A 25681-nucleotide genomic window follows, 5' to 3' on the forward strand; every position below is an offset into this window, starting at 1 on the left:
TTTAAGGGGCTCGGACCCCACAGAGAGCACTCAGAGGGACCCAATGGGGTTTAAACCCCAAGTAAGAGGGGGGAGAGGGGGTCCAGGCCCCTGAAGATGCTCAGAGGGTGCGGATGGGGCTCTCCCTCTTCCAAAACAAACTTCCCACAAGCCGAAGTGCTTCGTTTTTCCTAAGAGTTTAATTAGAGTTTAATGATTTATTGCTCATCTGCGAGGATTAATATTGCATCCATTAAAAATCATCCATATACAAAATAAACCTCTCCCGGCCCGACGCTGCCACCGCCGGCCCCAGGCTCCCCCTGTGACATGGCTTATAGAGACGGAGCCCTTACGGAGCCAAGGCTCGGCCCTAACGTGGAGGGGGGGAAATGGGGTCTGGGACACCCCCTCAATGCAGGGATCCCCACACAGGACAAAGGGGAATGATCCCAGTCCCTCCCTGCAGGAATCCATCCCAGCGGGAAGGCTGGAAGGGAAGCAGGTGGATCCCAAGGCAAAGGGGGGAGCAGGCAGGCAGAGGAGTCAAAGGACAAGGAAGCTGAGAGGAAAAGAAGAGGGTGATCGACGCCATGAGCATCCCTCCCCTTTCCTTCCATCCACAAAGGAGCCTTGCACCCCAAAACCGGCACAGCCCCAATGAGGGACCCAGGCACGGGGGGGGCTGGAGGTGAAGGAGCAGCCTCAGGGGGACCACAGCATCTCCATTATCCATGTACCGGGAGATGCCGGCAGCCGGGATCCTCCTTCCCTCCATGCTCTCGGGGTGGGGGGGAAAGCACAAAAGAGGCAATTTGGGGAGGAGAAAAGGAGCCAAGAGAAACCTCCCTCCCTGGGACAAGCGGTGAGAGGTGGAGAGGAGAAACATCACCGGAGAGGATGAGGAAGGGGAGGAAGGCGGCGATGAGAGCGGCTGAAACGCACTGCGAGAGGGCAGGGGCAGCGCTGGGGAGCAGAGGGCTCTGGGGCACAGCAAAGGCTCAGCTCTGTGTCCAGCTCAAACAGAACCACCCCATAATAACCCCCCCACAGCCACCCTTCAACCGTGCTGCTTGCAGGAGACGGGGCCGCATCCCTGCTTCCCTTCCTCCTCCAAAGCGTCTCCATCCTAAGGATCCAAAAGGAAAAGAGGAAAGGGAAACCAAACTGAACCCAGTTAAGGTGCAGTCTGGCTATAACCCAACAGCACAAACCTAGGAGAGATGAGGATAACGCTGGCTGAGCGGCCCCCATCCCGATTCACATTAGCACCCTGGACCAGCGGTCCCCATATGGCTTGGGGACCTATTCTGGAGGTGGCCACCAGGGGCCGCTCTGCTCCCGAGCCGGGCTCCAGCCTCCAAACCCGGGCTCTTTTTAAGGCAATTCAGAAGTTGCGGCTCATCCACACAAAGAAAAGAAAGAGAAGGGCAAAAGAGCATCTCCGCACCGGCAGGGCCCCACTGAGCAACCCGGGCTGCAAAGGGGATGAACAACCCAGAACCATCGCTGCAGGAGGGAGCAGGAAAGGGAAAACCCTCCCCAGGAGCCACCAGTGGCTTCAGCCACATGAAAGCAAGAAGCACATCCCCAGGTTGGCTGCTAAGATCAGAGATGTGAGCACATAAAAGGGTAAAATGCGGGGTGGAAGGGGGGAAAAAAGGGAAGGAAAGTGACCTTAAAATCACATTGGTCAATGTAAAACCGGGTTCTTTTTGTTGGTTAAAAATAAAAAGGAAAAAGTAAACCCAAATAAAAATGATCTTTAAAAATAATCTCTCTAATGTTGCCTTGTGTGGTCTGGTCCTTCCTGCATGGTCCATCAGTATCTAGGAGAGAAGAGAGGCGAGGGTGAGGCCATGGCTGCTTTGGGGATGCGGCACCCATGGGATGGGGCCGCAGCAGCTCCCTGCCCTGGCCACCACTGACCTGTAGTAATTGGGTTTGAAAGGCCCGTTCTTGTTGAGTCCCAGGTATTTGGCCTGATCGTCCGTCAGCTCTGTCAGGTGGGCATCAAAGGAAGGCAGATGCAAGCTGGCAACGTACTCATCTGGACAAGGGGGAAAGGGGGGGATCAGGGGGTGCCCGGCACCCGCTGTCACTGCTGGGGGGTGGATGGACTCCATGGACTCACTGTATGGCCCCATGGATTCACCCTCATGTAAGCCTATGGCAGAGGTGAGCAGGGCTGGATGTGCACCACAAGGCACAAGGGTGCAGGACACTGAGGAACATCAATCAGCCCGCACTGATGACACGGCTGCAGCTTCTGATGCCTTCCCGCTCCTGAAGCCTCTCCCAGCCCACGTTTGAGCTTCTCCCTCCATCCAAACCCACCCACAGCGACCCAAGGGCTCACCCAGCCCCGGCTGCCTGCACTCACCCATCTTCTTGGGCAGCAGGTACACGTCCTGCTTGTAACGGCCCTCGGGAGCGTTGTAGAGCTCGATCAGAGCCAGAGCCTGCAGAGAGCACAGGGGACAGTCAGGGACGGCCACCGCAGGGGCACAAAGCTCTGGGCAGCAGGGAGAAGGGATTGGGAGCCTGATGGAGCCAGAGCTGCTTCCAAAATGCCCTGAGGGAAAAGCTTCCCCCCCCCCCCCCCCCCAAGGGTACCTCCCTCTCTGGGTCTCCAGGATTCTGCTGCCAATGGCAGAGGACCAGAGAGATCACAGACCCATGGAATGGTTTGGGTTGAAGGGACCCTAAAGCTCCTCCAGCTCCAACCCCTGCCACGGGCAGGGACCCCTTCCACTGGAGCAGCTTGCTCCAAGCCCCTGTGTCCAACCTGGCCTTGAGCACTGCCAGGGATGGGGCAGCCACAGCTTCTCTGGGCACCCTGTGCCAGCGCCTCAGCACCCTCACAGGGAAGAGCTTCTGCCTAAGAGCTCAGCTCAGTCTCCCCTCGGGCAGGTTCAAGCCATTCCCCTTGGCCTGTCCCTACATCCCTTGTCCCAAGCCCCTCTCCAGGTTTCCTGCAGCCCCTTTAGGCACTGGAGCTGCTCTAAGGTCTCCCCTTCAGGAGCCTTCTCTTCTCCAGGCTGCCCCAGCCCAGCTCTCTCAGCCTGGCTCCAGAGCAGAGCTGCTCCAGCCCTCGCAGCATCTCCATGGCCTCCTCTGGCCTCGCTCCAACAGCTCCACGTCCCCCTTGTGCTGCTGCCCCAGGGCTGTACGCATTGAACACAGCCCCACATCAGCAGCACCTGGGCTTAACCCCTTAGGGAAACCAGAGCCTGAGGATGGAGGAGAGGGGCACAGCTCCAATTCCCTTAAACCCTGCGGCTGCCGCTGCTGGTTTGAAGCTGGTGGTGCTGCTCCAAACCCCACGGCCACTCAGCAGCAGAACCAGAACTGCACTGCCCCAGATGCTGCTTCACAGGTCTGCAACACAGCCCTGGTCCCCAGCAGTTCAGACCCACAAGCGCAAGGATAAGGCAATCCCCACCATCAGCATGGGGGTCCCCAACCACCGATCCCCCCCAGTGCTTCCAGCCCTGGAGGTCTCCCCCATCACTGATGCAGGGTTGCTCACACCCCCTGCAGACCTCAGAGCCCCATTTACCCATTGCTTTCCTTGCAAAGGCAGAGTCACAGCAGTGCAAGGAGCAGGCTGAGCCCACCCAGGCAGCATCCATGGTGAGGGGAGGGAAGCTGTGCTGTAGAAAGCCATGGGGGGAAAGCAAAGCCGTGCTTTGAGGTCAGCTTAAACCTGGGCTAAGGGGGCTCTGCAGGGGCTGGCAGAGCAGCAGGAGCTCTGCCATGAAGCCTGGCTCTTTCCATAGCCTCACAGCATGGTTAGGGTTGGAAAGGAGCTTAAAGCTCATCTAGAGCTGATCTTCTTTAACAGCTTTAAAATCAATATACATAGATAGAGAAATACACAACAATCTGTATTGGAGCACCAGTGCGGCAGCAGGGCCAGGGCAGGGATTGTGCTGTGGGGAAGGTGTTGGGGATGGGGTCACTTTGGTGGCTGTTCTTTGGTGGGGTGGGCTTAGCATCATCTCTTGGGGGTGCTGAGTGATGGAGCTGAACACGAGCAGCTTGTGCCCAGGCAGCCAAGCAGCCCCCAGCATCCTGGCCTGTACCAGCACCAGTGCGGCAGCAGGGCCAGGGCAGGGATTGAGCCCCTGCACTGGGCACTGGTGAGGCCGCACCTCGGATCCTGTGTTCAGCTCTGGGCCCCTCACTACAGGAGAGACATTGAGGGGCTGGAGCGGGGCCAGAGAAGGGCAGCGGAGCTGGGGCAGGGCCTGGAGCACAAGTGTGGTGGGGAAGGGCTGAGGGACCTGGGGGGTTCAGTGTGGAGAAGAGAAGGCTCAGGGGGGACCTGATGGCTGCCTCCAACTGCCTGAGAGGAGGATGGAGCCAGGAGGGGCTGGGCTCTGCTCCCAAGGAACAAGGGATGGGACAAGAGGAACCGGCCTCAAGCTGCACCAGGGCAGGTTTAGATGGAGCTGAGGAACAATTCCTGCCCCAGAGGGTGCTCAGGCATTGGAACAGGCTGCCCAGGGCAGGGCTGCAGGCACCGGCCCTGCAAGTGTTCACACAGCGTGGAGACGAGGCCTCAGTGCCATGGGTTAGGGGTGGCCTTGGCAGTGCTGGGGTAAGGGTTGGACTGGATGGGATTAAAGGGCTTTCCCAGTCTGGTTGATTCAGTGATTTAGAAGCTCTCTCCCAGCTGTAACCACAGCAGCAGGCTCACACCATCACCAACTGCACCCCAGGCAAGAGGTGGCAGCCAAGTACCTGTGGCACTGGTGCCATCCCAAGGACCCATTCAAGTGCAATGTCCCAGCTTCTTCCAAACCATCCCCACCCCAAGGCTCATACCAGGCCCCAGAGCACCCCCCATCCCTCACGCCCCAGCCCTGCAGGTACAGACCTGAGTGGTGGCCGTGATGGAGAGCACGAAGGTGGGAACCGTGGAGCAGCTCAGGTTCAGAAGCCGGCCCTAGGGGACAGCAGGAGTTTGCCAAGAGCTCAACTTGCCCCCAGAACCAAACCAAACCGAGTCTCAAGACAGGATTTGCCCCTATCCCCTTCCTGAGCCAGGGGCAACCACAGCACAGGGATTCCAGGCCCACTCTGCCTCCGTTTCCACCCTAACCCTTAAGCTTTAAAGCATGGAGATTCTGTGGTCCTAGAAAGAACCAGTCCCTCCTAGTGCCACAGGAGCTCCAGTGGGAAGAGGAAACTCCCAACCAGTTTGCTGCATGGGAAACCGAGCCAGAGCCAGAAGCAGATGGCACGTGGCTGACAGGGATGGCTCCAGGCTCGGAAGAACAGAGCCAGATGGCACCGTGTGGTGCATGCGGTACCTCCCATGCCCCAAGAAAAGGGGTGAGAAGCAAGTGAAGAAACCCTTTCTTGATGTCTGATCCTGGCACCTTTCCACCGGGTTCACTCCCTGCTACCACCTGCGGGGACCCAAAGCACACCTCAGCCAGCAGCACCACCCGCTTCCCATCCGGCCAGATGACGTGATCCACTTGGGAACGGACCCGCTCCCACGTGAGCTCCGGGGTCCGCAGGCTGGTCTGCAAGAGCAGGGGGAGAGGCTGGGGTGAGGCTTTGGGGGGACAGGGGATGGGGGGGTGGATGCAGTGGAGGTGGGGGGCAGACGCACCACATCGATCTCTGTGTTGGAGTGGCCCATGTTGCACACAATGCAACTGTTCTTCATGCGGTCCAGGTGCTCCCTGGTCACCACGTTCTTGTTTCCTGCAGGCAGAGAGGGCACAGGTGAAGCCAATATCAGCCCTTGGATTTGCCCTTCCATGCATGCAAGTCGGAGGAGCTCAGCTTGGGGCTGATGTGAAAGCCCTCAGAGAAACACATGGGATCAGTGCTGATCTTTGGTGCCATGAACTAACCCCAAAACACCCTTGGGACACATGGCTGTGGTGTCGCTTCTCCCAGGGGAGGAGGACTGTGGCCAAAGAGCAGACTGGGGTGGGATGGGAGGAGAAGCTCGAAGCAGCACATGACAGTGATGGGGCCTCCATCCCCAGCTCCCCTGAGACACCCGCTTGGGAACATCCGCTCCTCCTCAGCCTGCACCAAGGCTCCCCCCTGCTTCCCCATCCCTACCTGTGCAGGTGATGACAACATCCACCTGACGGATCACTTCACTCAGCTTCACCACCCGAAATCCATCCATGCTGGTGAAAAAGGGGCAGAGAGACCACAATGAGGAGGAGAAGCTTGATCCCTCCCTGCTCACACAGCAGCCAGGCCACCCTTCCACAGCCCCAGGGATGCCAGATGCACGGAACCACAGAATGGGTTGGAAGGGACCTTAAAGCTCCTCCAGCTCCACGGGCAGGGACCCCTTCCACTGGAGCAGCTTGCTCCAAGCCCCTGTGTCTTGAGCACCTCAAAGTCTGTTCTCTGAGACAGAGCCACAGCTCCTCCTGGAGCATCTCCAGGCTCTGCAGCATGGCAGGGAGCAGCGGAGATGCTCAGGTACCATCTTACCAGGCCTGCAGCGCGCAGATGGGGTCGATCTCCGTGACGTAGACGATGGCTCCCAGTGCTTTCAGAGCCGCACAGCAGCCCTTGCCGACCTGTGGAGCAAAGCTTCAGCACGGAGCACACACCGGGTGCTGCCATCCCTTCCCTAAACCAGCCCCATCCTGAGCATGTGCCCGATGGCAGGAGCTCAGGGATGGACCTGGTGAGCGGCCCCTCCGAGCCCCCAGCCCTGCAGCATGGGCAGGAGTTCCCAAACCAACGTGCTCAAAGCCTGTGCAGCCCCAGCCCCATGGGAGCCCCCCTGAGCCCTCCTCCAGGAGCAGGTTAAAGCCAGGCTGGAGCAGCACACACTTCCCCAGCCAAAGGGTCCCTGCACTGCACTGCTGGGGGACAGAGCCCCCATCCCATGCTCAGCATGGGGAGAGCAGAGCTCCTGGACCAGCAAATCCTCCTCCCTACTGAGCTCAGCTGCAGTCTGTTTCTCCACACCACTTACCCCCACTAACACCAGGCTCACCTGCACAGAACCCTGCTCAGCCCAGCAAGAGACATCTCCAGAGACCCCCTCACATCACCCAGCTCCAGTCTCAGGTCTATTGACCAGAGCCAGGCAGGGCAAACTGGGGCTGCAACCCACATCCGAAGGGGACACTGGTGAGGGTGGAAGCACTCCCTGGTTCTCAAGGTGTCCGGTACAAGTGGGGACAGGCCCTGGAGACTCCAGTTCCCAGCACAGCTCCTGGCTGGAGCCCCACAAACCACCCCAGAGCATTGGGGGAGAGCCAGGGCAGCCTCTTGGTGCAGCAGAGCTGGGCTCCATTGCGGTCCAAAGAGACCAGTGAGCATATTCCTGATGGGAAGAGCATCTGCAGCTCCTGCCAGGCCCTGTGCAGCACAGGATGATGATGAACACCCCCCTACCAGTGCATAGACAGAGGGAAGGTGGCAGCTCCCAGCTCCACGCTCTCCCAGGGCAGCCTCACTTGCAAGACTGGGATACAATTCCCCTCTGCCAGAGGATTATTCCCAGTGAGCTGCAGCCTGACCCTCCCAGCTCCCGTGCCCCAGGCTCAGTGACAGCCAGGCTGGATGCTGGACTCAGTCCAGAGGCAGCAGATGGGAGCACCCATGGGTACTTAGAATTCAAAGCCAGTGTTCCCAGGAAGTGTGGGGTTTGCAGCCCCATCACCTGCAGGCAAAGTGGGAAATGAGAGGTTTGTTCTCCAGGCCCCCAGCAGGGTCTAAGCACGGTAACTGCTCCCCAGGTTTGATCTACTCCTGTATCAAGGGCAAGAGGCCTTTGCAGAGGGAAGCAGCAGGCTGCTGAGCTGAGGGGAAGGCTGACTCAGTGCTGCTTCCCAAACTCACCTCCCCATAACCACAAACCACCACTTGCTTCCCTCCAAACATCACATCCGTGGTCCTCTTCAGGCTGGGGGACAGAGAGAGACCTGTGTTGGGATTAGTCAAGCGCACACCGCTGATGGCACAAGCCCCATCCCCAGGCCCTGCAAGCAAAGAGGCAAGAGCCAGAGGAGGCAGGGCCAAGCACAGCGTGAGTGAGAGCAGGGCTGGACTCACCCGTCCAGGATGGACTCCCGGCAGCAGTAGAGGTTATCAAACTTCTGCTTGGTGACAGAGTCATTCACGTTCATGGCTGGGACACAGAGCTTCCCAGCCTTGGAGAGCTGGTACAGCCTGAAGAGGGCAGGGGCAGGTCAGAGCAGACTGCAGCAAGCCAAGGGGCCACCTCCAGGCGATGCTTCCCAAAGGCCCTACCTGTGCACGCCGGTCACGCTCTCCTCCACGATCCCTCGGATCTTCTTGAAGACACTGGGGTATTTCTTATAAACCCAATGGGTCAGGTCCCCGCCGTCATCCAGGATCTAGGGAAGAACACGGAGGAGTCAGGGCTTCCGCTGGGAAACACTTACTGGAGACAGGACAGGGAACAAGAGATGGAGAACACCTTCAGGCACCGATGGAGGGGTGGTGGGGCAGTGACCTGGGGCCTTCCCCTTGCCAATGACTTGGGGTGTCCTCCAAAGCACAGAGGATTTCTTACTCCTCCCCATGACGGATCCTAACAAGGTTTTGTGTCTCTGCTATTGCTCTGCAGCCTGCAAACATGCCCATAGACAGCACTAACTGAGAGCAGAAGGATGCCACAGCATGCATGCCCTGAAAGCAAAGACTCAAAAGGAAAGGCTGCAGGAGCTGTCACAGCCCGCTGACATGTGCTACTGCACCATCAGTGATCATGGCCCATGCACTGAGGTGTCACCTGCTTCCAGCAAGGGAAAGAGCCCCTGCAGAGACCCCCTCTCCTTTGGGGAGGAGCAGTTGGGGCAGCTCCTATAGGGTAGACCCCGGGAGGAAAGAGGTCCTGGGGTTTCTCAGCTCTTCTTCCACACCACTGGGCTGTGGGACATCACCTCTACAGCTGATGGGACCCAGGACATCACCTCTGCAGCTGATGGGACCCAGGACATCACCTCTGCAGCTGATGGGACCCAGGACATCACCTCTGCAGCTGATGGGACCCAGGACATCACCTCTGCAGCTGATGGGACCCAGGACATCACCTCTGCAGCTGATGGGACCCAGGACATCACCTCTACAGCTGGTGGGACCCAGGACATCACCTCTGCAGCTGATGGGACCCAGGACATCACCTCTGCAGCTGATGGGACCCAGGACATCACCTCTGCAGCTGATGGGACCCAGGGCATCACCTCTGCAGCTGGTGGGACCCAGGGCATCACCTCTGCAGCTGGTGGGACCCAGGGCATCACTCTGCAGCTCCTGCAACCCCCAACCCAGCTCTGGCTGCCATTCTCCAGGATCCCTGCTTTGATGGGGCTCAGAGGCCTTTGCAAAGCCCAGGAACATCCCCAGCGAGGGAAGGGTGAGGAGCACCCAGTGACCACTCCACAGAGGGAGAGGACGGGCTGGGAGGAGGCTCATTACCATGTTGGCCTGCCAGCCATCCATGTTAACACAGCGGTCAATGCACCACCAGAAGTCATCCTCCGACTCCCCCTTCCAGGCAAACACAGCAACACCTAGAAGAAGAGGAGCATCCTTGGCACCAGCCGAGCCTGGCAGAGCTCTCTCCTGCTCCTGCTTGGCCAACTCAAGCAGCAGAGCCAAGGGACCACGCAGAGCTCACAGCACAGCCCCCACCAGTATCGCACTGGAAGGTACTGGGGTCAAACCACCCCTCAAAGCAGCCCTTAGGGACAGGGCTGCAGGGCTCTGCTGCACTCACCAGCTTCTGCCAGGGCGGCTGCCACCTCGTTCTGGGTGGAATAGATGTTACAGGCGGACCAGCGGCACTGCGCTCCCAGCGCACACAGCGTCTCGATCAGCACCTGCACGACAAGGAGGGGAGCAGCAGGCCTGAGGGAGCGGTGATGGGCACAGCAGCCCAGGAACAGCGCCGGGACATGAGGAACCCAGCAAACATCACCCTGCTCTCACCGCAGTCTGCGCTGTGATGTGGGTGCAGCCGACGATTTTAGCTCCAGCCAAAGGCTTCTCTCCTTGAGCTCGTTTCCTGAGGGAGATGAGAGCAGACATGTCTGCAAGAGGGAGAGAGGGGTTACTGCGGGCTTGCTCCAAACCTGCTCTTCTTTCTGGGCTCTCGAAGCTCCATCCACCCCACAGCACTGGCTCCAGTTGTTACAGAGCCAGGAGCCTGTCTGGGTTGCCCAGAACGGGACCAAACCACCAGGGTCATTTGTCACTTAACCACGTAATGAGAGAGGTCTGGCACAGGCACTGCCAAGGACAGGCACCAGCCCTGCAGCAGGGCAGCACCGAGGAGAAGCACCTAAAGAGGATGAGAACAGCGCTAGCACACAGAATGCTTTGGATTGAAGGGAGCTTAAAGCTCCTCCAGCTCCAACCCCTGCCACGGGCAGGGACCCCTTCCACTGGAGCAGCTTGCTCCAAGCCCCTGTGTCCAACCTGGCCTTGAGCACTGCCAGGGATGGGGCAGCCACAGCTTCTCTGGGCACCCTGTGCCAGCGCCTCAGCACCCTCACAGGGAAGAGCTTCTGCCTAAGAGCTCAGCTCAGTCTCCCCTCGGGCAGGTTCAAGCCATTCCCCTTGGCCTGTCCCTACATCCCTTGTCCCAAGCCCCTCTCCAGGTTTCCTGCAGCCCCTTTAGGCACTGGAGCTGCTCTAAGGTCTCCCCTTCAGGAGCCTTCTCTTCTCAGAAGAGCAGCTCTGGTTGTGCCTGGATTATTTTCCCCTTCTATGGCTTTGGCAGCTTGTGTCTAAAAGCAGCCGACAGCAAAGTTACCCAATCACCCACTGGAAATGGAAACTCAGCTTCCCACAAGCCCCAGGGGAAGGGGCTGGGACTCTTGGTTTTCGTGTCTCAGAAGGTGTTGCAAGATCTTTGCCCCTCGAGGTTTCTATTCAAAGCCACCAGAACATTAAACCCATCACAAGCTCTGCTGCTGTGAGGAAACCGATGCCACACATCACTCATGGTGTCCCAGTGTCCCAGCCAGCTCTTCCCCACATATCCCCTGATGCTGGGGCAGGGGGAAAGGCAGGAGAGCTGAGGCTGTAGCATGAGGTGTGGGAATGGCCCTGGCTCAGCCCCTGCTCTCCAGAGAGCTCAGCACCCAAACCCACAAGCTCCATGCTCCCCTTGTACCTTGCTCAGCGATCTCGATCTCCCTGCGCCCGAACTCTGCCTGTTTGATGTTCTTCACACAGAAGTTGCTGCTGCCTTTGGAGTTGGTTTGCTGCTTCTCTCGGGGGGACACCTCGTCATCAGAGCTGTCCGTGTAGGAGGCAGCTGAAGGCAGGAGAGGAACAGGGTTATCCCAGGTCTCAGGAGCTGGGGACCTCCTACCCCTCAGCTTCCTGCTGCTTCACTTCCCAGCTCTCACACTTATGCTCCAAACCACACATCTCCTAAGGAAAGCAGATGTCCAGCAGGGATTTTGCACTCTGGTTCTCTAAAACAACCTGGAGGTAACAGGGTTATCCAAGAATCATGGAATGCTTTGGGTTGGAAGGGACTTTTAAAGCTCATCCAATTCCAACCTTCCACTAGAGCAGGTTGCTCCATCCTGGCCTTGTAATCACCAGGTAATCCATGCCTGAGCTTCAGGAACGCCCCCGAATCATCCCCTCCACATCCCAGTATAACCCAACAGCATGCAGCATCCTGACATGGTGTGAGCAGCACCAACACTGCACCTGGGAGAGGACCAACAGGGACCAGGAGCCTGGCACCTACCGGAGCTGTAGCTGTCAGTGGACGACTGGGAGATGGAGCGGGACAGGGAGCGCCGGCCCGTCTTGGTTGGGAACTTGGTGAACTCCTGCATGTCATCTGCAAACTGGATTTGCTGAGAGGGGCAAAGGAAGAGAAGAGCTCAATCAGGAGATGCTCCTTGTGGCACATCCTCTTGCCAGGCTGCATGGACCTCTGGGTCCCTCTTATCCACTCTCCCTGCTGGAGCCATGGGACAGAGCATCCCCAATGCATCAAGGAGCAGACCCATGGCTCCAGATGCCACAGATGAAGCCCCTTTCTCTCCCTGATCATGTCACCAACAGATAAAGCTGATTCAACACCTGAAGATGAGCACCCAGCAAAGCTTCCAGCACCCTTGGAGCCCACCTCTGCCTCCTGGGGCTCCTCCAAGGAGGTGATGCACAAACACGCTTCCAACCCGGGCAGGCAGAGCCCCTGGCCCACCTCATCCTCATGGATTCCTGCCCGCAGCTGGGGTGTTCCCAGCAGAACCTCCCAGCCCCGATGCTTCCAGGCTCTGGCCCGGGAGCATCCCACAGGTTAAAAACACGCCGGAGCCTTCCAAAATGGACACTAAAAGCAGGGAGGGGGGGGAAAAACTGGGCAAGAGAGAACATTCCAACAAGGAGCAGTTGACTTTGCGCTGGCTTGCAGGCTCCTCTGCACTACAGATGTTTCCATTGTAAGAGAAGCCTGAAACCAGCCCCGCCGCTCCCTCCCGCAGCCAGAGGCAACTCAAGGCTCCGGTACCTACCACCAGCACATCCAATGCAAGTGCACTGAGCTGAAAGCAAAGGGAAAACAGCCCCGGACTGCTCAGCCGCTGCCTCAAGCCCTGTGTGCAGAGAGCAAAGCGCCTCCGTGCTGCTCCTGCATGAGAAGGATGCTGGAGATGAAAGGGAATGGGGGAAAAGCAGCAGGGGATCCAGGCTGATGCCCCCCTCCCCATCCCCATCCCCGCAGGATTTAACTCGGCCACCTCGCAGGGGTGAGATCTCATTGCAGGGAGTGGGATTCACAAAGCACCCCCATGGAGCCCCATGGAAATGAAGCTGATGGAAAGAGGCAGCCCCAGTGGCCTCCAGGAGGGGTTTTCCCTGCCACAAGCATCCCAAAAGCTTTGATGTGGGAAGCGGCCTTCAAGGGGAGAAGAATGAAACTATGCAGTGGAGATGATGCAGGCCAGAAAGGAGGGATCAGCACGGGCTGGGGGGCTGCAGCACTTGTGTGGCTGTGAATGGAGCTGTGGGTCCTGGACAAACCCAGCTGATGGACTAAAAGCAGCGTTAGCATCGCTCAGGGGGGGAAACAGGGACATGGAAGCCACTGCTCAGCCCCAGGAGGACATTTGGGGTGATGAGGGGTGATGGCAGCAACTCCAGCATCCCCTCCAGGAATTATGAGCACTGGTTCAGATCCACCAGCTCAACCTAACATCCCAGATATTTCAATGGGTGATGCTGATGAAAGGTTTTTACCCATCTCCTCCATACTGGACACATGACAGCAGGGTATCTGCTTCCCAAACCAGACTGCCAGCAGACATCCCTGCCATTCCAGTGCAAATCCATACATTCCCAGACTGCTTTGGATTGAAGGGACCTTAAAGCTCCTCCAACTCCAACCCCTGCCACAGGCAGGGACCCCTTCCACTGGAGCAGCTTGCTCCAAGCCCCTGTGTCCAACCTGGCCTTGAGCACTGCCAGGGATGGGGCAGCCACAGCTTCTCTGGGCACCCTGTGCCAGCGCCTCAGCACCCTCACAGGGAAGAGCTTCTGCCTAAGAGCTCAGCTCAGTCTCCCCTCGGGCAGGTTCAAGCCATTCCCCTTGGCCTGTCCCTACAGGCCCTTGTCCCAAGCCCCTCTCCAGCTTTCCTGCAGCCCCTTTAGGCACTGGAGCTGCTCTAAGGTCTCCCCTTCAGGAGCCTTCTCTTCTCCAGGCTGCCCCAGCCCAGCTCTCTCAGCCTGGCTCCAGAGCAGAGCTGCTCCAGCCCTCGCAGCATCTCCATGGCCTCCTCTGGCCTCGCTCCAACAGCTCCAGGTCCCTCTTGTGCTGCTGCCCCAGGGCTGGATCAGGGCTGCAGGGGGGGTCTCCCCAGGGCACAGCAGAGGGGCAGGATCCCCTCCCTGCCCTGTGCTCACTCTGGGGGTGCAGCCCAGCACACGGGGTGGTTCTGGGCCAGGCTATGGGGAGCCTGAATCCCACTAAAGCATTAACAGAAGGAATGGGAATGATAAATGGAGTCTGCAAGTTTGTGTTTGCAACTGGTGCGGGTGGTTGGGTGCAGCAGGAACCAGAGGGCACCAAGAGCCCAGAGGTGCAGAAGCAGCTCCAGGAGGCACCAGCAGCAGCATCCTCAGGGTGCAGGGTCAGAGGCACCTCTGGGAAGGCAGAAACAAAGAGCACTCATTTCAATACAGAGGATTCCCAACCCTTTGCACCCACCTCTTCCTCTGGCAGCGCATCAAAGCAGAGGGTACCATAAACACGCCCCATAAAGCAGCTGCTGGCATTAAACCAGCTTCAAGTGTCAGCTGAGGAGCTGGCTCCATCCCAGGGAAAGGTTTCCAGGGAAGAGGTGAATCCAACAGCTAACCCAGGTGGGTCTGTCCTGGCTTACAGCATCTATGTGGATGGCCTCACGGAGCAAAGCTGCTCTGGGATGGGATGGGAAGGAGAGGCTGGGGATGGAGAGCTGCTGCATCCACACCATCAAGACAACCAAGACAGAGCAGACAGCATCATCCCCTCCAGGGAGTGTCCATGAGCCTGCCCCAGAGCTCCACTTTTTAGGGGAAACAGTTCCAGAAATGGGGGATTCAAATCTGAGGAAGGGGGGGGGGGAGATAAAAAATCACTGCTAAAGAGCCCAAGTGCTGAATTAACCACAGTAATCCCCTGCGTGGCTTTAGCAGAGCTCAGCTGAACTCCAGAGCTTAGCGCAATCTGCCCTGTCTAAAATTATCATCACCCACTGCACGCCACTTCCAAATCCAAGGAATCCTCCACACACCAACCCCCTGCAGGCCTGGGGAAGGAGCAGAGCACCCGCAAGCAGCCGAGAGGAAGAGGAGGGAGGATGCGGGTGCAAAGGGACCCAATGTGAGTGACCACGAGCCGCATCCCCATCCACGTGCTGGGCTCCGTAGCTGCATTAAGGCAAGGGAGAAAATCCCCTGGGATTAGGGGGATTTGAGTGTGACACAGGAATCAAGGAATGGGATCCCCAGCTGCAGGTGAAGCGGCTGCAGTGAGGGGTAACTGGGACCGGGACCGGACACATCCCTGCTGGAAGCAGCTTTTCCAACCGGGTGGAGCACGAGGGTTTGAGAGCAAGGAAAATATTTTCCCAGCGCAGCAATTCCTGAGCACGGAGGTGAAGGAAGGCAGCACCCGCTCCTCTGCAGAGCTACACGAACGGGCTGCTCGCCAGCATCAGCATCCCATTCCAGGCAGAGACAGGACCGGGGTCCTGGGCCAGCCCCGTGTCCAACAAGCAGCTCCTCCCGTGGTACAGAATGGGTTTTGTGGGAGATATCCTGCAGGAAAACACCCCGATCCAGCATCTCCTGCTATGTTCTCACACAGCAACGCTGCTCCCTGCCCACTCCCACACCTGCCAAGCCTCAAGTACATCTTCTCCCCTTGCGAAACCTGGTGTGGCCATACCCATTCCCATGCGGATACGACATTTCCCAACAGTGGGGCTCGAAGCACCCCTCCCAGGGCAGGAAGGGAGGGAGCATCATCCTTGCTGATACAGCCCCATATCCCGTGGAAGGGGTCAGCTGAGGACACTCAGACCTGTATTATCCATCTGCACTGCCTGGTGCACCCCAAAACCACCTTAAAGCTGAGCAGCCACCCTCAGTGAGCTCCCCCCTATCTATAGGGTACCTATAAACCCTTCCTGATGATTATCTGCCTGTAGGGACAACAGGAGTGATGGCACAGCCACAGCGGTGTGAAGGACGCACGCTTCAAGCCTGGAATGGGCTGGGAATGGGGTCCCAAAGCAGGCTCTGAGCATCACCCAAGGCTGCTGGTGCAGCCCTCGTGCATCCCATCTTTGAGGCTCACCCTTCCAGCAGTCCTGGGAGCTCAGCCAGGTTTAGAGCTCAAAGCAGACACAGAGGGGTCATCACCTGCAGGACTGGGCCTCCCATGGAGCTCGGGCTGGTTTCTCACTGGGAGCTGGGTGCTGCATCCTGAGCTTGGCTGCTCCTGAAGGCCAGGGTGGGTGAATTCCCTTCTCTGCAGGCAGCGAGGGAGGGAAGAGGCAGCCCAGGGCCCCCATGAGGTAACCAACAGGAGCCTTTGCTCCTGTGCCAGGTCAAGGAGAAGCTTTGCTTGTGCCACCTCCTCATTGCTTCCACAAGCACCCGGGTCCTGGAGGGCTTCCTGACCCCCTCGCAGCCTCCTGCCACGTTGAACCCCTCGGGATGAGGGGCTGAAGCCATCCCAATCCAGCTCCCAGCAGGTTCCCAATGCCTGGCCCCAGTACTGGCACCAGTCCCACCGTGACCAGGCACTGGGTTTGTTCAGAGGACTCGGTGTCCTCAGACCCCCCCATCCTGCTGCCAGGCTGGGAAAGCCAAGCCCCAGTTCCCACAGGACAATGTCCAGACACAGGGCAGGGATCCCACCGCAGCCCCAGCGCTCCAGGGGCACGGCTCCTGCTCCATGATCCGACAGCACACAGGGATTTCAGGGTGGCATTGTCAGGTTCCTCTCCCTGTGAAGCTCCCCAGCCCTGGAGGAGTATTCCTGGACCACAGCATTCCATAAGGACTGAAGGAACAGTAAAATCAGGTACTCGGGACACTGGGAATCCCAAGGCATCCCCAGACCACTCACCATCCGCATCCCTGAACCACCAGCAAGGGGAGCAGCTTGAGGTGGATTTAGTGATGTGATTCCTAAACCAACCCCATTTCCCCCCCCTTCCCAAGGTGAGTTAGCAATACCCATGGCCTCAGGCCCACCACGCTGCAGGGATACCAGAGGAGAAGGTGGACGTGGCTGATGTGGCACAACCCTGGACAGAGAAGTTACATGGAGATGCAGGACCTGCTTCTGCTCCAGGGGTGGTCTTGGCAACAGGACTTGTCCTGATGGATCCCCCAACCCAAACCTTTAGAGTCCTGGAGTGGTTTGGGTTGGAAGGGACCCTAAAGCTCCTCCAGTTCCAACCCCTGCCACAGGCAGGGACCCCTTCCACTGGAGCAGCTTGCTCCAAGCCCCTGTGTCCAACCTGGCCTTGAGCACTGCCAGGGATGGGGCAGCCACAGCTTCTCTGGGCACCCTGTGCCAGCGCCTCAGCACCCTCACAGGGAAGAGCTTCTGCCTAAGAGCTCATCCAAGTCTCCCCTCGGGCAGGTTCAAGCCATTCCCCTTGGCCTGTCCCTACATCCCTTGTCCCAAGCCCCTCTCCAGGTTTCCTGCAGCCCCTTTAGGCACTGGAGCTGCTCTAAGGTCTCCCCTTCAGGAGCCTTCTCTTCTCCAGGCTGCCCCAGCCCAGCTCTCTCAGCCTGGCTCCAGAGCAGAGCTGCTCCAGCCCTCGCAGCATCTCCATGGCCTCCTCTGGCCTCGCTCCAACAGCTCCAGGTCCCTCTGGTGCTGCTGCCCCAGAGCTGGATCAGGGCTGCAGGGGGGGGTCTCCCCATTGCACAGCAGAGGGGCAGGATCCCCTCCCTGCCCTGTGCTCGCTCTGGGGGTGCAGCCCAGCACTGGGGCTGGGAGAAGCACCCTGAGGGCGCTGCTGTAGGTTGGAGCCCTCTGCTTGGGTCAGTGCCTGCAGCTCCCAGGGCAGGATTTTCCCCTTGGAGAGGCAGGGACCCACCTGGGCTCTCTCCCCAACCCCTCCCTGCGCAGGAACCTCAGGAGCTTGGGCCTGGAATCCTTCACACTGCTCCTGACAAGGAAATAGAGGGCACTGCGGTCCTGGCACAGGCCAGCAGCCAAGCCCTGGGAGCAGCCTCCATCCTCCACTGGCAGTGCTGGGGTAAAGCACTGGGGAAACGTCCCAAACCAAAGTCCCTGTGAGGCCAGGAGGAGAATGAGGAATTCCCCACCGATCCCAAAGCTCGATGCAAAAGCAGCACCAGGAAAGAAATGGGCTCATTCCCATTCCAAGTGTGAACAGGCTGGAAATCACAGCAAGAGTTCAGTCATCGTGGGAAGCGCTGGAAATGCCAGTCATAGGAAAAGCAAACAGGAGGTGGGATTAAGGGGAATAAATGGGATTTTGAGTGCCCAGCTGTTAAACAGTAACTGGGAATAACAAGCGCCTTATGAACACCTTGAGGCCAAAGGTGTGGGGAAAGCTCTGTGCCAGCAGATAAGGAATCTCGTCCTTGGACTGCAGGCATTGAGGCAAAGGCTCACTCCTGCTTTAACACAGAGAGGCATCTCCTTGAGAGCAGGCCCAGCAAAAGTCCAGGCCCTGGGATTACCTGGGATCCTTAATGGTGGAGAACTCCCACCGTGTTTCCCAGGATAACCCCATGAGGCCTGCATGGCAAACATCACATCCCGCCTTCAAACCACCCTGTTTAAAGACATCCCAGACTCCCCACCTCCGGATAGGATAATGAGGATTAACTGGAGTTACCTCGCTGGCAGGACTGGGGCTCCATCACTGGCAGTGGCTTGGGGGCAAACCAAGGGCCTGAGCCAGAGCTGGAAGCCCACGGATGGTGGTGGTGCCACAGGTGATGGGCAAGCAGCCTCCACAAGCATTGATCTGAACTCCCTTAGAGAGCTGCTCCCCAAGAGGCCTGGAGGAGCTGGCAGAGCTCATCCAGCTCCACCACATGGGTCTGGAGTCGGGGTCAGCCACAAAAGGCTTCAGTCTGAAACCAAGCCTGAGACTGCAGCAGCCCCAGTGTTCTGGGGCAGGAACCCATCTACCTGGTGCCCCAGGGACCCCTTTTGCCTCCTTTTCTCCCCCAGAACTGACGTGCAGGACCACAGCAGGACCAGCCCCGATGCTCCAGCTCTAAAGGAAGATGCCCAGCAGGACCAGTGCCTAAACAGGAGCAGCCTGTCTGCAATGCAGCCCTGCAATAGGAAAACCAGAATGACATCCTCCCCATGCCCCTGCCCTCTCTGAGCCCCACAGACCCCTCACAAAGGTATCTCCAGTCACCTGGAGCTGCCCATTTCTCATTCACCAACAGCCTGCAGCCCTGGAAAACACCTTGATTTTGATGTGTCTGCTTAAAGGCAAGGCAGGAAGGAACCCCTGGGCTCCAGTTGAGGCTCTTCACTGCTCAGGCCTCATGGGAATCACTGCTGGGATGGACAAACATCCCCCTCCTCGTGCCAGAGCAAAGCCAACCCCTTCCTGCAAACAGGGCTGGCTCAGTTCAGCCCCTGTGTTTCAAATGGAGCAGGAGGGATAAGTTTGGAGAAGAGGAGACTGAGGGGTGACCTTATTAGTGCATATAAATATATAAAGGGGGAGTGTCCCGAGGATGGAGCCAGGCTCTTCTCAGTGGCAAACAATGATAGGACAAGGGGCAATGGGTACAAACTGGAACACAAGAGGTTCCACTTAAACTTGAGAAGAAACTTCTTCTCAGTGAGGGTGACAGAACACTGGACCAGGCTGCCCAGGGAGGTTGTGGAGTCTCCTTCTCTGGAGACATTCAAAACCCGCCTGGACACGTTCCTGTGTAACCTTATCTAGGTGTTCCTGCTCCGGCAGGGGGATTGGACTGGATGAGCTTTTGAGGTCCCTTCCAATCTCTAACATACTGGGATACTGTGATACTGTGAAGTGACATCCCTGTGGGAATGGTGAGCTCGGAGGTGTTTGGAGAAGGGCTTGGGGATGGGGGCCAACAGCTCCAAGCTCAACAGGGATGGCCCCGATGCGCTCGGCCCAGGCTGGACACGAGCCTCTGGCCACGGTGCCAGAAGGGGCTCCCTGCAGAGAGCTGGAAGGAGGAGAGGTGCAGAGAGCAGCAGGCACGGGCTGAGCCTCAGCCCAGGCCAGGCAGGAGGAGCCCAAACCACGCGTTCCAGCAGGGCAAAGCCCAAGGCGCCTCCTTTCCAGGCTGCTCCGGATGCCCTCGCCTTGCAGATAAAGCAGGTTCCTACGGCCCCCACCCAACCCAGGGCTCTGCAATCACTGCAGCTCCTCTGGCAGAGAGCTCCAGGTCCAGAGGAGGCAGCCAAGGGGAAGCTGGACCCACCTCCGAGCTCAGCCCCATTACAATGCCGCCTCTTTGCCGAGCTGGAACATCATGTCCTCGGCCACCTCGGTTCTTTTGGCTGTCACCAACCTGAAGTAAACAGATTCTGCAGCAGCAATAAGCCTGTTACCAAGGCCACCGTATTGATCCTGAAGTGTAATTAAAATGCACACAGTTCAAGCAGCTCAATGTGACACAGGGCACTCGGGGCAGCCTCCCCAAGGCATGAATAGCCCCAGCGCCTGCATCCTGCTTTCCCATGGGCTCAGAAACACATCCCAAGAGGCAGCTTTCTCTTTGGAGCATCAAGCAGGATGCCCCAGGGCTTTGCTAAGAGGCTCCAGCAGACCCTGCTGAGGTGGTAACAAGCGGCTCCTCCTCGGTGAGGCACCCCACTGCTCCTACAGCAGCTCCCAGCCCCACTTTAGAGTAAGAGAAGGCTCCTGAAGGGGAGACCTTAGAGCAGCTCCAGTGCCTAAAGGGGCTGCAGGAAACATGGAGAGGGGCTTGGGACAAGGGCCTGTAGGGACAGGCCAAGGGGAATGGCTTGAACCTGCCCGAGGGGAGACTGAGCTGAGCTCTTAGGCAGAAGCTCTTCCCTGTGAGGGTGCTGAGGCGCTGGCACAGGGTGCCCAGAGAAGCTGTGGCTGCCCCATCCCTGGCAGTGCTCAAGGCCAGGTTGGACACAGGGGCTTGGAGCAAGCTGCTCCAGTGGAAGGGGTCCCTGCCCGTGGCAGGGGTTGGAGCTGGAGGAGCTTTAAGGTCCCTTCAACCCAAACCACTCCGGGATTCTGTGACAGATCCAAGCCATGGCCCTGCTGAGGACCGGGGCCTTGCGCTCTGCAGCAGCATTCACACAAGGTCCTTTGCTCCCTGCGGCTCCCTGGAGCCAGCACCCGGCCCGGGCCCATCACCTCGAATGTCACCACCATCTGGTGAGTGAAGGTGAGTCAGAGGCCCCAGATAAGCAGCCCTGATCAAAGGGCTCAGCAGGAAATGCACCAACCCAATGCAAACGTCGCCAGCAGGAACCTCCTGATGATAAAAGCCACCACCAGGCACCAGCAAACCCCTTCCCCTGCTCAAACACCCGGGGCCGAGGCACTCACCCACTCCTCAGAGGAACAGCATGGGCAGGATGCTCACCTGCAAAGCCCTGTAGCTGTTTATCCAGAAGGATCAGCTCCAACCTGACCTTAAAGAGCAAAGCTATCCCAAGCCCTAGCAGGGAGCACAGCAGGAAAGCAGGGGGGAAACCCACCCAGGTCCCAAAGGAAGCCCTGTGCTAGGCTGGAGCCGCAGTGGAGATAGAGAAGCTGCATTTGGGAAAGGCCTCAAGCAACCACTTGTGCTGCCAGCATGCTTCCCACACTGCAGACCTGGCTGCTCCCGTGGGCAGGAGGCAGCACCCAGCACAGCAGCGCTGCTCAGATGGGTGCCCCCCACCCACCCACACCATCAAACCATGACAGGAGATGCTTCTGGAGGCTGAGGAGAACGAGCACCCAACCCCTCTCCCACCTCCAGAGCGGAGTGGAAACCCAGCCTACCTCATGGGACTGCAGCAGGGGGGGAATGGAGAAGCCAAAGCCACACGGCTCAGTACGGACGATGATGACTTGAGTTTGTCAGAGCCCAAAACCTCCTTTCTTCTGCTCTCCAGTCCAGCAACTTAATGAAGCATCTTGTGGCCTTGCAGCAGCGCTGGGTGCCAAGGACAAGCCCCCTCTGGACAGCAATGAGGTCCTCCAGAAAGCCACAGGGATGGGATGGACCCCAAAGTGACTTGTAACAGAAATCCCTGCTGCTAACACAGCCCCGCAGTGCTCTGTCTGCTCCCAGCCCCAGGAGGTCATCTCTGCTCTTGCCATGGGGCAGGGTAGGACCAGCTCAGCTTGTGACCATCTCACCACAATGTGGTCACTGCTTAGGGTTTCCTGCACCCCAACAAGGCCAGACTCATCCCAGGGAGTCCATATGGAGCGGGATGAGCCGTTCAACTCATCCCAGCCTGGGCATCTCATCATGAGAAGGGAAAACCACAGCAGGAGGAGAGGGAGAAAGCAAAGGAACAGAGGATTTGGGCAAGGAAGCAAGGACAGCTGGGTGCAGGGCACCTGGTTAAGGAAGCGGGGAGGAGGTGCTTGGTGGCCACCGGCCCAGGGAAGCACAGAGGAAGAGGATTTATGGGTGAAGGGATGAATTTGGAGAAGGAAACCAAGGAGCTCCATCAGTACAAGGCCAGTGTCACCCCCCTGCAGAGCGAGGTGCCAGCACCCAGCCTGGCAGAGCTGCAGGACCAGAGATGACTTGGGATTGAGGAGAACAGTGCAGAAACCCAGGCTGTGGCAGGGCAGGGAAGCAGCGGGATGCAGCAAGGTCAGACACGGCTCCGGCTGCAGGAGAGCAGCTCTGCAGGCAGCTGCACCACACAGCAGCAGCAAGGATGCTCTGGAGAAGGCATCCAGCCCCCCCATGGGCTCCATCCCCCTCTCCCATCTCCTGCCACCCCCATGCCAACAGCACACGGCTCCTACCCCTGCAGAGCTGCAGCGCTGTGCATTAGCATTCCCTGCCACGCAGCCTCGGCGGGATCCCTCCGGAGCCAGCATCCGCAGGGATACAGCACCAACTCAAACACCCCCCCCCCCCCTGCAGGCTCCAGGGGGCACAGAGGTGCTGAGAAGCTCAGCACCCAAAAGCAAAGTCAAGGCTTGTGCCTGTTTCCCGCTCCATGCGTGCTGCATGAGTAAGCAGATCTGTGCAGAGCAGCCGTCTGTCTGTCTGTCTGCCAGCACCCCGGAGCCCACCAGGCACCTCAGCAGCCCCACAGGATCAGGTGGGGTGACAGACAGGGACAGCACCCACATCACGTCCTTCCCACTCGAGGGCACCCACGGCTCAGCTCCGACTTGAAGGCTCCAGCACTGACACGGATTAGGAAAGCAACTGCTGCCAAGGGCACCCAGTCTCCAAGGATGCTCAGATGCAGAGGTGAGGGCACATGAGGAGCTGGAAGAGTACAACCTGCCCTTGAGCTCTCCCATCTTCCCCACCGCCCTATTCACTTAACCCAAGCACCACCAAGGCACCCACTGGAGGAAGGAGAGAGCTCAGCATCACTCAGCCTCTGCCCTTACCAGACTCCCTTCCAAAGAACCACCATGCCTGGACCACAGAGGAGCTTGAGCAGAGCCAAGGAACCCTGGTTCCTAAGGGAGAATCCACCCCATTCCTGCAGACAGGCTCCTGCTCCATCCACCCCAATGCAGCAGCTCCTGCTTAACCCCAGAGTTGATCATACTTCATCTCTTACCTCCTTTTCCACCTCACCCAAGCCCCTGACAAGAGAGGACACGAAGATGCCAGCAATCCCTTGGGATGGCTGCACCGCTCAGGCTCGCTCTGGGGGCTCCCAATGCACCAATGTGCCTCCAGCTACATCCAAGATGCTCCCTGAGGTCCGAGCTGGCCACGGGACAGGGCGGCTCTGCCACTGCACACTGGCACCTTCCCCAGGCACCAGCGTGAATGAGGGCTCCTCTTTGGAAAGCCATTGAGCAGCAGCAGTCACACTGAGGAGATGGAGCCTGCACTAAGCTTGGCCCCATTCCCACCTTCCCCATCTCCAAATGCAAACTGCATCAGCAAAGTTCAAGGAGCTGCTGCTGCTACCTTGATGCTGTAAAACCATCTCTCTCAGCCATCTTCACTGGCCTCGGAGCACGCTGAGAGCACAAAAGTCACTTTGACTTGCATCAAAACGGGGGTTTTAATGGTTTAATCGGGATCCTGCTTTGAAGGGATGGGAGCTGGGGGCACTCAACACCTTCTCTCAGGAGGGGAATTCTCCCTTCCTCCTCCTTTTATCCTCCTGCCAACGCCTCTGCTATTACCCAGCCTATTCACAGGAACTAGCCAGGCAGGAACAGTGGCCAGAAGCACCCTGTCCTTGACCTCAGCCACATCCCAGCTCCCCAGCATCTCTCTGCTGCTGCTGCTGTTGTCAGCCCCAAGCTCTTGCGTCGCTTGGGGCACCTTTAACATCATCCCCCAGCCAGGAAACACTGCGGAGCCTGCCTGAGGCTCCTCATGTGTGCGACCAGCCTGTGTTTATAGCACCAAATTCAAGGTGATAAAGCCTCCCCTAACCCCAAAACCACGAGGAAACTTTGCCTTTGAGGGTGCTGGATTGATTCCCACCTAGAAATACATCCCACTTGGGTTCAGGATATAGATCTGGGCCCCCTAAGATACTCCAGGTGGGAAGTTTGTGCTCCCCACTGCAGCCTCGCACTGGGAGCTCTGAGGAAGATGCCAGTAAGGAAAAGGTAAACCCAGGCCCTGAGTTTGAACTGTGCTGAGCACGACTGGATGAGGCAGATCCCAGCTTCACATTCCTCTGCTCCTTCCTCCGGGCTATGTCCGGAGCCTGGATAAACAGGGCAGGGGCACAGGGAGAGCATCCAGCTCCTGCTCCCTGGCAGCAGCCCTGAGCTTGAGTGAGGAGAGATGCTCCCAACCCAGCCATGGGGGGCAGATGCTCCCCGAGAGAAGGGAACGTTCCCATCCACCGTGACTGCTTTGCCTTTGCTTCCACCGAGGAGGCAGCGGCTGCAGCCCCGGAGGGAACGCGATGTTCAGCACGGCAGAACCTCCGGCTGCAGCAGGATCTGTGCAGCACTGGGAGCACAAACCCACCTCAGTGCCAGGACCAGGGCAGCGGCAGCAGTGCCAAGCAGTCACCAAGCCCTGCAGGTCCACACTAAGCCAGGAGCACTCACCCACGTTACTGGGGGTGCTCCCCCCCATCGCACCCCATAGGCTCACACAAGCACCATGGGGCACAGCATCACTGATGCTCCTGGGAGGTCTTCAAGGGTGAAAGGGCGCAGAGGTGACTCAGGAGAGCGCATCCCCAACCCCAAACGTGCTCCCATCAGCATCTCCCATAGACCCCACTGAGGGTTCCCAGCTCCCACTTCCCTCCTGCTGCCCTTCAGGCCCACAGCATCACCTCCAGCTCCCTACTGCCCTGTTTAACAGGCCCCCGCCACGCAGGGCCTCCCGGACCCCCCCTCCCCGTGCCCTTGCTGGGGTCACCCTGACCCCCGGGCACCCCCACACCGCAGTCAAACCCCCCCCTTCGACTCCGCACTCTCCACACTGGCCCCAGGCCCTCTGAACCGGGACTGGAGGGGGGGTCCCATCCGGTCCTATGGTGCCGGTACCGACCGCAATGAACGGGGACAGCCCCCCCGATCCTCAGTCACCCCCAAACCGGACCCGCTCCCGCTTTCCCACCCCCCCCATCCCCATAGGGCTGCTCCTGCCAGCGCCGCTGCAGCCCCCAAACCGGGGGCTGCTCCCGCCGGTACCGGTGCCGGTACCTTCTTGGGGGCCTTGGTGACGGTGGCCATGAAGGAATACTTCTCGGCGTCCTCCACCTCCTTGGCCTGCTTCAGCTCCTCGCCGCCGGCGGGCTCCAGCACCGACATCCTGAGGGGAAGGAGGCGGCAGCGGCGGAGCGGGCCGCGGCCGCCCGCGGTACCGGGCGAAGCGGGGCACGGCGGGCAGGCGGAGCGCTTTGGCTCGGCTCGGCTCGGCTCGGCTCGGCTCGGCTCGGCTCGGCTCGGCTCGGCTCGGCTCGGCTCGGCTCGGCTCGGCTCCCTCCGGTACCGCGCTGCGGCGGAGACTGCGGCCGCCGCTCTCGGTATTCAGGGGCGTGACGCCGTGACGT

General features: G+C 58.9%; 1 protein-coding gene across 2 annotated transcripts; it reads right to left on the bottom strand.

Moving 5' to 3' along the window:
- Positions 1–1708: 1708 nt before the first annotated feature.
- On the bottom strand, positions 1709–25681 carry AHCYL1 (adenosylhomocysteinase like 1). Of its 2 annotated transcripts, none has more exons than XM_061349542.1 (17): positions 25332–25681; positions 11720–11831; positions 11129–11272; positions 9940–10040; positions 9728–9830; positions 9427–9521; positions 8236–8342; positions 8038–8154; positions 7825–7888; positions 6460–6548; positions 6073–6143; positions 5609–5703; positions 5421–5519; positions 4865–4933; positions 2363–2441; positions 1909–2029; positions 1709–1808 (listed from the first exon to the last, which is right to left on the bottom strand). In XM_061349542.1, the coding sequence occupies exons 1-17, from the start codon at positions 25437–25439 to the stop codon at positions 1802–1804; spliced, it is 1581 nt and encodes a 526-aa protein (XP_061205526.1). In that variant the 5' UTR covers positions 25440–25681; the 3' UTR covers positions 1709–1801. The 2 variants fall into 2 exon arrangements, with proteins under 2 accessions (XP_061205526.1, XP_061205527.1); XM_061349543.1 differs by lacking the exon at positions 25332–25681 and adding an exon at positions 21051–21073.

This window comes from Neopsephotus bourkii, unplaced genomic scaffold, assembly GCF_033783945.1.
Source record: "Neopsephotus bourkii isolate Nb327-2 ecotype Australia unplaced genomic scaffold, CSIRO-AGI_Nbou_v1 NB_414, whole genome shotgun sequence".
Taxonomy (NCBI): domain Eukaryota; kingdom Metazoa; phylum Chordata; class Aves; order Psittaciformes; family Psittacidae; genus Neopsephotus; species Neopsephotus bourkii.